General features: G+C 45.3%; 1 protein-coding gene across 9 annotated transcripts in view; it reads right to left on the bottom strand.

The window, feature by feature from the left end:
• The window catches only part of STARD13 (StAR related lipid transfer domain containing 13), a 306520-nt gene that overhangs the window by 142441 nt on the left and 151878 nt on the right, over positions 1-12201 (bottom strand). The window contains exon 1 of one of the 9 annotated variants that reach the window (XM_074859844.1): positions 5818-6000. The exons of the other annotated variants lie outside the window; for them this stretch is intronic. Coding sequence (XP_074715945.1) covers positions 5818-5941 — 124 coding nt within the window. The 5' untranslated portion in view covers positions 5942-6000. Of the gene's footprint in view, positions 1-5817; positions 6001-12201 lie in introns of those variants that run through there. 9 annotated transcript variants of the gene reach the window in all.

The raw sequence follows: 12201 nt of genomic DNA, 5'->3' as shown, positions 1-12201 counted from the left end.
TCCAACCCAAATAAAGAACATCTTTCATAACTTTTCTCCTTGACAAAGGACAGTCTTTTCCCATCGATGGGGTCGGGTTAGGGGGGAATTTACACATATACATCTTACCAACATACATGAGAATCAGTATCTTGTACTCTCCGGTGCCTTGGTGGGGACACAGACTGCAACATCTCTACTTTGCTTTCTAAAAATGTATGTGCATTATTTTAAAACAGAAAATAAAAGTACGCCCGCCAAACCAGCCACCACAAATAACAGATTTTTCACATACACATCTCCTCCACTCCCTAATGAAAACTGACCCAGCAAAACTATTTTTTTTGAAAAATCCACTATTTCTTGAACAGCTTTAATTAGATTAATCTGTCACATTTGCACTGTACACAAAGGTCTTAAGATGAAATTTCAGTAATAGAATAATATCAAGATGCACAGACTCAAAGTTGGCCTCATATTGGGACTCCTGCCTTTGCTCAGGGGTTCTCTGAGGACCTGGGAGCCTGGTGCACATGTTTCCTTTGAGCTCTCCTAATGCTGACCTCAGGATATATCACACTAGAAATAATTAGTTCTGCTTCACGGAGTACAAACTTGTAAAAGCAAGTTCTAAAAAATGTTTCATTTAAACTGAAAACTAATGAGATTGATGCTTTTTTAATTAGGCTCCAGAAATATGGCTGCTCTTGCCTCCATGCAGACATGACAGAAAACTGCTAAAATTCATCTAGTTCTGGTTGTGACAACTAGTTTTTTCAGACCCACTTTTCTCTTCCATATTCCCCAGGATCAGCTGGTGCCAGGGAGCAATTGCAGAGGTGCAATTACAAACTTAGGCTAGCTCATTTGCACCCAATAAAACCACAATAACCCACAAACCAACCACAAGTTACTCTGAGAGGAGAAGGGTCATTGCCTTGCCGTTTTTGACAAATGCAGAATGTGGCAATTACTTCCTGCTGGACAAATTATTGTCCATTTTCTACCCTACTTCAGCTAATGTTCAGTTTCATCTCTGACATAAATGCATTTTGGTCACATTTGAAGAGATACTTGTAGTGGCAAATTAGTGTATAAGGTCTTCTTGAACAGTTAAGGATACCCAAGAGTAGGTCTTCTAAACCTTTCCATTTAAAGGTCTTAATTTTGACTTTTTTAGACTAAAATTTTCTTTCAATCATGAGCCTCCCTCATGCTCCTCTTTCAATTTTTGGTGCTGCAGGTCATCCATTTCACAAACATAAGTTGTCCCACAAGCACATTTTCATGCAGCTTGATTGAGAAACTAGTGCTTCATGCTTTGAAGGTTCAAGAGTCACTCTAGCATCAGTCTCTGAAAAGTCTATCCAAACTTAGCCAAGTTATAAAACTTTGAAATCTCAGTCTGAGCAAACCACTGGAGACTTGGTGGAAAACTTGCCCCCAAATTTAATTTACTCGGAGCACGACCAAGCTCAAAATAGGGTGGGAGCATCCAAGATCCTTCTCCAAAATCACCCCAGGCAGTTGCTTCTGGAGAGGTCTGCAGCTAAGTATGAGCTGGGACAGTGCTCAGGGGTATCCTGTCCTGTGCTGCTGTGGCAGTCAGGCTGAAGAGAGGACGTCAATGAAGAGATAAGAGGAATTGTACCTGAAGAGCTAGAGGAAACTGAATGGGGATATAATCTCTTCAAGAACACAGAACATACAAGGTATTGTGGGCCACGAAGCTCAGGTGAGAAGAGATTTGGCAAAAAGCCTGAGGGTGTATCTACGCTGCAGACACAGCAGTGGCAGCCTTACAGAGCAGAAATCCCAGCAGCAATCTGTGTGGATTGCTAAACCACAGCTAAAAGCTAAACGTAAGAGATTAGAGACAAAGCTTTCTATTATTAGAAGAATGTCACAAAGTCAAGTTTTCAAACTTCAGGAAGTCTCAGAATTGAAAGTCAACTGTTTAATCCTAACTCAACCCTCCTCTCATTAGGCACTAGGACAAAGTCTTAACCTCAAATGCACATGCACTTCCCAAGGATCCCGAACGGTAATGGACAATGGTCTAGTCGTTAGATCAAGGTCATGTACCCAACTAAATCAGCTGCTTCAGGACTTCTGCTGCATCTCTTGCAGAGACATGCAGGAAAGGGTGGAAGACAGCACACAGGAAAAAAACAGGTTTCTGAGACTATGCCAGCTAAATGGTGCCCCTGCAGTTCCATCCCTCTGTCTGGGTTTCACCAAGTCACCTGAAACAAAATCTGACCAGACTGACAGAAACTGCAAGTTACTTATTCCCTGGGTGCAGTACAATTAGATCCCGAAGGCTGATTTGCGTGAGTGCTGTGCAATGGGAGCCACTGAGAGCCATAATTTGAATATTAAAATAGAAAATTCAAGTTCTAACACTCAGAGTTACTGATATTCCTGAGTTCAATCTCACTGTGCCTCTGGTTGCTATCTGTAAAATGGGAACAATGTAACATTACAGCTTCTAGGAATATAATTAGAACATCAATGGTATGAAGTATGCAAGCCTCAGTGCTCCTAAGCACCATGCTCATAAGCACTTGAGGGAATTTTTAATCCTGTGCTCAGTCCAGGATTTGAGAAAGCTGCAGTACAGCAGGATCTAGGTTAAGAGATTCAGCAATAGGGCTTGTTACTTTGTGCACTGAATGAGGCAGAAAAGTTCTGTGCAAACAATGGGGATGTGATCATGTCATTAAAACACAATCCCACACTGGAAGAGGCTGTATAACAAGGCAGCAACAGGCATCCTTACCTCTGGTGTTTCCTGACTTCGAAGTACTGAATTTCAAAACTTAAATATATGCTTTGTTTTATTTTAGAATACAGCAACTGAGAGAATGCCAGATAGAGGGTGGCACTTTTCACCTACATACAACAGATGTAGCAACTACAACTTCTGTTTTACTGTGACAGGGGATCATGATTTGAGCAGGGATCTCAGAATCACCTTAGGGTCATCATTTCTAAAGAGTCTGTTAAACATGCAAGTCAAATTCCTAAAGCAATGGCTTTCAATAATGGTATAGCGTTTTAGAATTATATTAAACCAACAGTATTTTATGTAACTTTTCAGACTAATAGGTCCCCACTCCAACAAGGGAGTTAAACTCCTGGTGTGCATCCCAGTTAGTTCGTGAATCCCAACTTAAGTCATAAGCATAGTGGGAACACAAAAAGTGTAAAATACGTCTGCAAAAATTATGAAGAGCACAGCAAAACTAAGGCTGCCATTTGTGGCACTGTAGTGGGTACACTCATTGTTTAAAAAACAATTCCTGGTCAGTGAATCAGAAAGAGTGACTAAGAGCTGCTGAGCACCATAGATCTGTCCTGAATAAGAGACAGCGTGGAGCAGCCCTGTCCTAGGAGCACGCAGGGAGCCGGGCTGCTGCTCATCACCTCTCCGTGTAAACAGTGAGGGACAGAGGAAAGGAGCACACTGTAGCAGTCTTTTTATGCACAGCTTACTTTCCACAGCAATCCAGCCACTCTGTCTGTCTCTTTGAGAGTGGGTGAGGCAAGGTTCAGCTCTCTCCGTGCTCTAGCCAGGGTTCAGCTCCTTGCTCCAGCTCACACACCTGCTGCCCAACTGTGTACTGTTGCCCTCTGCTCCAGCACATGGACATCAGGGCAGAAACTCTTCCCAGGGAGCACTGAGGAAAGTCCTGAGCAACCTGCTCTGCTCCCAGTGCTGATCCTGCTCTGAGCCAGAGGCTGGACTAGAGACCTTCCAGCATCTCATCTAACCCCAACAATTCTATCATTTTTATGAATTAAGCTGTCTTGTGCTTACTTTCTTTACAGGTATATGTTGGGCAACTGGTGTCTGAAACCTTAATAAATAGATAAAAAAGTAAAGCAGACCAAAAGAGTAACTATCTAAGTGCCTGCAAAGCCATCATCACAACAATAATTTAATCACGAGCCTTTATTTGGCTTGATGGTTGGAACATGACAGCACACTGATGGTTAAAACTGTGTTTTGTTTTGGTTGTTGCTCTTAAACACTAGTTACCAGTTACACTGCTGCTCTGACTGTCAATCAGGGGCTAACTACAATGTCAACTTTGAGGGGAAAAAAGGGAACTTGTACAACTATCTACGTGACTGGGATCGGATCTGTTGCAATGGAGAAGCAGCTGGTCTGGCAACCAGCAAATAATGACACATTTAGATCAGCTTAAACTCCCCTTCTCATTAACAAAAGCTGAGAGAAGAGGCATAGGAATATGCACTGCAGCTACAGGGGCCAGAAGGACAAAAAAATATAAAAACAAGAAAAAAAGTTCCAGAGACATAAAAGCATCTGAACAAGAGAACATCTCTGGAATCAACAGATGTTATTTGTACACATTTTGTTATACCGTCAGATAATTCATTTAATTAGAGGGCATGTGTATCAGTTTCTCACCAGCATATTATAAATAACACTTAAATTATGGCAGTGCATAAGCCCAGGACATTAGTATTCTATCCACCTTAAATAAAAAGTCTGACTCCATCAATTTTAATACCCAGCTGCTTTAAGAAGTTGGCTACAGCTTCATGGCAACCTGCCCAGGTCCTTTGCTCAATCAAGCAGTCGTTGTCTTTGACCAAAAAAGAAAAAAATAGCCAACAGTATCCTTGCTGAATGTCTGCTGGCATCTGCTATTGATATAGGAATAAGTGGATTACATGTAAAGACAGATTAATATTTTGGTTAACCACAACACTACAAAATTAGCTGGTTTAGTAATTCATTATTGAAGCTACCCACTTTAGATTAATTTTTTTAAAAATTGCCATGCAATTTTCATCCATTATTTTAGTTGTATGTACAAAAGAACTAATGTGCTGGAGACACAGTTTAAAGACCTGTATCATACACTATTTACCTCTGTATTATACAATACCAGCATGTCACAGTGCCCTAGGAAAGGTCATCAGACACCTAACAATGCTGTGGGATGTGGCAGAGGAATCCATCATTTCAAATTAGCCTTCATTATACATGATTCTGCTCATAAATCTTGACGTATTGTTTTCCAGTATAATAACACCACCTTGCACTTGCATGTACCCTCTAGATCTTTTCACTCATGAAGTATTTTACAAATGCAGATTAGCTCTGTGTTTGCAAGCATAAAGTGAATGTGCTGCTGCAATAACAGTGCTCTAAATGTGACCAGACCTACTGGAGCAACCGCCCTCCTCCGTGTCCTTTTGGTCTCCACCTGGGGACAGTAAGACTGCAGAAGTCTGGTTTTCCAGAGCAGTTAGGTGACCTAAAGCTATAAAAGCGCCTGAAATTAAATAAATCATTCTTCTTTGGAAGTTGCGGTCCTCCTCACATTCAAACCCTACGAGGAACCAACCTGGACCTGCAAGTGACTTACAAAACTGATCAGACAAGCAGGTGAGGAAAGTCAACCCTCTTAATTTCTGAGATGCTCGGAAGGTGCCTCCGACGTGGGGCTACCTCCAGGTTTAGCCTTGAGCCCGACAGCTTGTGGCACCCTCCCCCTCCGTGACCGCCAGGGCTCGGGCAGGTGCTGCCTGAACGGCGCTGGCGGGGGTGGGGGGGGGGGGTCCGACCTGCCTGCACCTCGGCTCCTGCCTGCAGCTCGACCTGCCCGGCGACTGCCACCCGCACCCGTGACGGTAGCTGAGGCGGCGCCGGGGAGCTCCCCGTCCCGCCTGGGCTGATGCCCCGCGGCCTCCGCGCTCCGGCGGCAGCAGAGTAGGTGGCCCCCCGGAGCCCCGGGCGTCCCCTCAGGCGGCCGCGCCGCGGGCAGGTAGCGGCAGCCGCGTCGCGGCGGGACTGACCTGCGAGCCGCCTCTCCCGGACGTTCCTCCAGAGCAAGTCCCAGGCTTTGGCGGTGGAGTCCCGCAGCTGCTCGCTCAGCGACCTCCGGAGCTGCGCCTTGGCCGGGCGGCCCTGGCTGCTCATCCTCGGCGGCTCCGCATGCCGCCCCGGGCAGCCCCGCTCAGCGCCGCCGGCGGCTCCCCGGGACGGGGACGGGCGGCGGCGGCCACATGGGGCCGCGGGGCAGCCCCGCCGCGCCGCAGCCCGCGTCACCGCCGCTCCGGGCGGGCGGCCCCTTCACCTGAGCACCGCCCGGCACGCCGCCCGCCCCCGCCCGGCCCCCGGGGCAGCAGCCTGGCCGCCAGCCTGCCGCAGCGCCCCGTCCCGCGCCCGGCGCCTCGCCGCCCTCCTCCGCCCTTCCTTCCCCCCCGCCTCCGCGCCTCACCCCCGCGGGGCGGGGAAGGGGCCCCGGGGTCCGGCCCGGCTCCTGCCCCACGGGCGAGGCGGGTCGCCGGCCCCGCCCGAGGCCCGCGGCCGCCCCGCCGCGAGGGATCCCCCTGTGCTGCCCGTGAGGGGCCGGCGGCGGGCAACGGCCGCCCCCGCGCTCCGGCCGGGCCGGGACTCCGCGCCCCTGGGGCTGAGGCACCCCGACAGCCCGGGCCACCGCGGGCCTCGCGGCCCCGCGCCTAAATGTCGTGACCGCGCCTGTGCCTGTGACCTTGGGAACTGTCCGGCCGAGTTCCCGTCCCTGGGAACTGTCCGGCCGAGCACTCCCCGGCCGCGGGCTGCCCGCTCGCCGGCTCCCGCTGCCCGCCTCAGCGCCCGGGGCCGTCGTCGGCCGGGCCCCGTGCTGCCTGGACAGCGACCGGCCGCCGCCCGCCGCCGCCCCGGCCCCGCCGCCCCCCAGCTCTGCGGGCAGCATCTGCCGCTCCAGGGCCAGGCCACCGGCCACGGGGTGACAGAAAACCCGGCTCGCGGCGGGCTCTTGGGAGGCTGTAATAGGTGCTTCACCCGCGACGCCACTTTTGCCAAAAGAAAATTGTTTTTTGAGAGGTCTCTGTTTCTCTACTCCACCAACTCCACAGTCCTTGCGACACAGCTTCTCCCATTTCTTTCCCACTTTCTCTGCATTGTACTCACTTACCTCCCACCTCCCTCCCCCTGCTTCATCCCTTCCACCCCCCTGCATCATCTCGTCTTCTCTAACAAGCTCTTTCACTCCTAGACAGTTTCAAAACTAAACCCTGGCAGCCACTTTTTGCACACATTTGCAGACTAAAAGGAATCCCAATCCCTCCATCCCTAGACAAGCCAGAGAGCAACATCTGGGCCCTTATCCCAGTTAGGAAACCAATTTTGTGTCTTTGCTTCCTCTGTGATTTGGGAAATACTGTTGTAACAGTGGCCCCTGCCCTATCCCGGCCAGCCCCGGAGTGGACGGTTCCCAGCACGACTGGCAGCAGAGTCTGACAGCTGAGAAGGACAACAGGGGCTTCATTTCGTTTAGTCACAAACCATTACTTATTGCTTACTCTTTTTGCAGATTACTTGTCATGTGCAATGGAGAGTCTGATGTTCCCGAAAGTGAGTGCCATACACTGAAACAGCTGAATACCCTGGTAAAGCAGTCATGTTAAACATCATCGATATCCCTGTCTTGTTTAAATTAAAACCATAACTGCAATGTCAGCAATACCCATAGAAGCTAAAAGCAAAGAGATGTATTCCATGTTACCACTCAGTTTTAATAACATCTTCTGCTTACTCTCTGATGTGAATTTGTTTTCCATTGTCCCTGTTCCTAAAAGGCTAATCTTAAAAGGTCCATCTTAAACTACTTTATCTGATATAGCGGAGCCAATGTGCTTGCCCAGAACTTGTGAAGATGTTGTATGTCACTCCTCCTCCTGCAATTCCAGCTACAGTGTCCTCCAAATAACTGGAAAAACTCTTATGAGAAAAGGGATGCCTTCCAGGGACGGATGCATCCAAGATCTGGAAGGGGGACAGCGTAATTATGTAAATACTCCCACATCCCATGATCCAGAGCAAACACGTGCTGATGTTAATGGGAGAGGAGAGGATTACGGTTCCTACAACCAGCTCCTCTGCCCCGTAAATCTGCCTCTGACCTCTGCCTCACTTTATTTAATTCCCTACCAACACAGCCATTACTGGTACATAAGACCTACCATGCCTGTTTTCTGCCACGGGCTCCTATCTGCTAGGAACCAGGTAGAGATGAGAAATTAATTTCTGACATTGTACTCAGCTGCCCTATAAAGATCAGCAGTGACACACAGTGTAAAGGTGAGAACATAAAATCAGTTTTGAAGGTTTTGTATCATACTGCTGTGTCACTACCCACAAACACCAGTCCGTGTCAGCCAGTCCTGTAACCTTCCACAATGCTCTTCTGGCAGCCGTACATGAATGCACCTTCTTACCATGCCCAGCCTGCTGGCAAGATAGATCTCCCTTTCTTCAGTTGCTTCCTGTGATGGCCAGAATGTAGCGATATGACAAAAGATATTCCCTTCCCTTCTATACCATTCTGAATACGTTACTCTATCAAAAATGTCCCTACACGTCCAGGTTTACTGAAAGCAGCTAATTAGCAATAAGATACTAGGAACTGCTAATACCACGTTATCTCACTGCAGGTTACTAGGATAAACTCCAGTGATATGGCCGTATTTCATAATTGGCAGCAGACCAAACTCTGTGGCAGGCACTCACAAAAATCTTACTAATTTCAGGTACTTCATTGTAGAAAACTAAACCCAGCAGCAAGATTGTGCTTTTCTCCCTAAAGAAGACAGTGCTATTGAGTAATGAGAAAATATCTCATGCAGCAACCGGACCATTCCTATTTTATGCCTTCAATCACAACTGTTCAGAAGTTGAGTTACCAACACAGGTATTTTTGATGTATTACACGTAGTAGTAGCAGTTACAATATGAGGTGTTCTACACAACCTGCTTGAAGAAAGGTGTGTGTTAGGGATCATTCATAGGTCAAAGTTGTTTCACTTCCTTTTAGGATATTAGAAAGCATGGCTAAATGTTAAAGTTCTGGTCTCCCTCTGTGCATTTTCACCTGTCGGTTAAGCACGTAAGTAGCCAACTCATCAGTGCTCTTGTCTACAGTTTGAAACATTTTGACATCCTGAACAAGATGGGTAACAATTCTGGAGGAAAGAAAAGGAAAGCACATTTTCCACAGAAACAACAGTTTTCCTGCTTGATACTAGTCATGCCAAAATGGTTCTGTTCTGAGTAATTGCAATAAAAACACTGTATGTGATGGACAGAAAGGAGGAAATTCCCAGTTGCCTTAAAAGAAACTGAACTATGATATTTGTCTTTTCTCATTGATAACAGAGTATTGGCAGGAATGAAAGTGGTATTTGTCTGTCTTAAAATCTAGCAAGCGTGTAAAATGGAGGAAAATCTAAGATAATTACACCCATGCTCTGATGCCATTGTGGCACAGAAGTCTGATGTTCTAATTATATATTTAGCAATTTATAGTTCCTCCCAATCACCATGGTAATTAAATGCCAAGTTAATTGATACTACATAATAATCTGGCCTCTAATTAGCAGTGTGTTTTTAATTTGTTGCAGATTCCATTATGTAGCCTGATCTAGTCCTAATAAAGTCACTGTAAAAACTCCCATGCATCTGTTAAGAGAATCAGGTCTAAGGAAAGAGAAAAATGGCTACGTCTTGGTTTGCCATTTGTAAACTACTGAAAGACTACGTTAAAAGTACAATTTCCATTTTTTTCATCTAGTCCTTAATTATGGTGAGTCAGGATTTTTTGTTAGTTTAACCACTTCACAATATTTGTCTTCTTATAGAAAAACAAAACAGGATACATCTTGCAGAGGAAAACGTGAGAAGAGTACATCCTTGGGTTACTGCGTGCTGTTTAGTGGACGTAAGCTCCTTACACTTGTATCTCTTAAAAAACAATAATAAAGCAAAAGAGAAAATCAATTAGTACCACAGGATCACTGATGCAGTCTGATGCTAATCAGTGCAATACCAAATTTTATAATACATCTAATTCTTCAGGAACTGACTGTAAATTAATGAAGCTTCTTGAAGTTTATTGTACTCAAAATGGTGTTGCTGTGCTTTTGTAGCTTCAAATAGTAGCTCAGACAGCCTAGATATAAATGCATCAAGTAGTATTTATAACTTTGGCAATGATCTTTATATCTTTGGGGGTCCTAGAGCTCTGGAATTTGTTTTCTATCACAGTCTAAATGTCCTGAGTGTGATGCTGTAAGCCTGGGTTACCACTGGAAGGGAAGAAAAGATTTGAGGTTTTCCATGCTTGTTTTCCTAATAGTAGACTGCAGTGAATTGCATACTAATTCTGTGGTTGCAGTTATGTGAAAAGCACCAAGGACATATGAGTAGGTGTCCTCTTTGACATCTAAATAAACAAACAAACATTTCGGATAGACAAAAATAAGAATCACTGTGAACAAGGACAAAATGTTCCAGCTTGTTCCCTGGCACTCTCTCCCTGCTTATTGTTTACATATGCAAATTATCATAATTTTAAGGTAGCTTTAATGAGGATCAATTATAAAGCAGTTTCACTCTTTCCCAGTTTATCAAGAGATTGGCACCTATCTGTTCATGCTTCTCCATTTCAGCTTTCTGAAGCTCTGGGAAAGGATCACTCTGCACTTTGCCAACAGCAGAGCACTGCTGGCTTTCATTACCCGGGGCCAAATTCTTTCACTTTTGTTCACAGTGATTAATGCTGAAATAAATGGCAATTCTTGCAGTATTCACCGTGAAAAGGCTCTAAGTATGCTCAGATACAGACTACAGTAACAAAGTATCTGCTGTTTGACTGTCCCCCCTCTCCCTTGCTAAAACTGGCATGGAGGGGATGGGGGGGCATCAAGCTTCTCTTCATTCTCTTCATGGCACTTCATTATTATTAATAAACTGTAATATCAGAGCACTTAGAACCAGAAACTGGATGGAGCAAAAGTACAATCTCTGCTCTCGGGAAATTACAAACTAAATATAAAACAAGACACCAGTGGAGAGAAGAGCTAATAGGGGTAGGAAGGGTGGAGTACAAGAGAACAATAAAACAATACTGGCCAGCATAGTAACTACTGGTGTTAGCACACCAGAATTAGTTTTTGGAGGCACTGACGCAAAGTGAGTTAGCAAGAAGATCTCCGAGGACATTAATGTGGTATCCTTATATATTCAGAGGACCAACTCCCAAGCGTGAGGGGCACTTTTAGAGAAAGCATGCAAATGTGTATTTGAAAATGTAATGAGTAGACAATGAAAGCTGGCACCCTGTACAGACAGACTGTGGGAATCAAGCTTTTAATACTGAACAAATGATAGATAGGGAAGGGAAGGACCTTCAGCTTTAAGACAAGTAGCCTCCACTTGATGCAACAAAAAGGTAGGATGAACTGCAATGAATAGTGACAGCAGAGAACTGCTAGAGTATTTGCATTTGGGATGCACTGCAGTAGACCAGATTGTGTCTATCAAGGCAGAGGAAGTAAGGACAAAGACAAGATGATAAAAATGGGTTGAAAGTTTTTCCTAGACCAACCATGAATTTTCACCTGGAAAACTCCTTCTGAAAAAAAAAAATTATTACTTACAGAATAAAAATTAGAGAAAATGTCATTTTTTCTCAAAAATAACCACCATTTTCCTGGTTTTGCGATGGAGCAGGACATGTTAAGAGCATCCAAGTTAAGCTGGACAACCTTAACTTGGACTTTTCTCTCCATGTCACATCCTAGTTGTATCTATCTCTTGCAGATTACTTTTTAATAACCCCTCTACTTCTCCGATCTTATCTCCTTAACTCAGCCTAAGTCGTCACACGAGAATGACGAACTCCACGTGAGGGCCCCATGTGAAAGGTAGGAGGATCTGTTCTGTGAGAATGGTGAAAAAGGGGTCAGGGAGTTAACTGTGGTACAAATGATCATTGGATGGATTACTGTCTGAGTGAATAGGGCGCTTCTCCTGAATAGTAGACAGCAAAGCTGAAATTCTGAAGAATTGCAGACACAAAAGCCTTTGCACATTTCTCAGACAGCAGAGGAGAAGAATGAACAAAACAAACCAAGCACCAATAAATTCACTTCCTTTCGTAAGATACTCTGTGGACATCTTTAAAATATAGTATGTTGCAGATATGAAAGTTTAGGCTGGGCAAAGCCGGTCACTGTAGAAATAGCCAATTCCTCAGTGATTAAGCAACTGGGAAAGTGGAATGCATTTTATATGTGTAGATATAGTGGTTTTTTACTGGAGCAGAGCTTGAAATTTTGAGGTGATTAATGCCCTTGAAAAACTGAGCAGCTATGTTGAAACATGAAATGTCTCAG

This window comes from Strix uralensis, chromosome 2, assembly GCF_047716275.1.
Source record: "Strix uralensis isolate ZFMK-TIS-50842 chromosome 2, bStrUra1, whole genome shotgun sequence".
Classification (NCBI taxonomy): domain Eukaryota; kingdom Metazoa; phylum Chordata; class Aves; order Strigiformes; family Strigidae; genus Strix; species Strix uralensis.
This window is presented reverse-complemented; position numbering and strand designations above follow the sequence as displayed.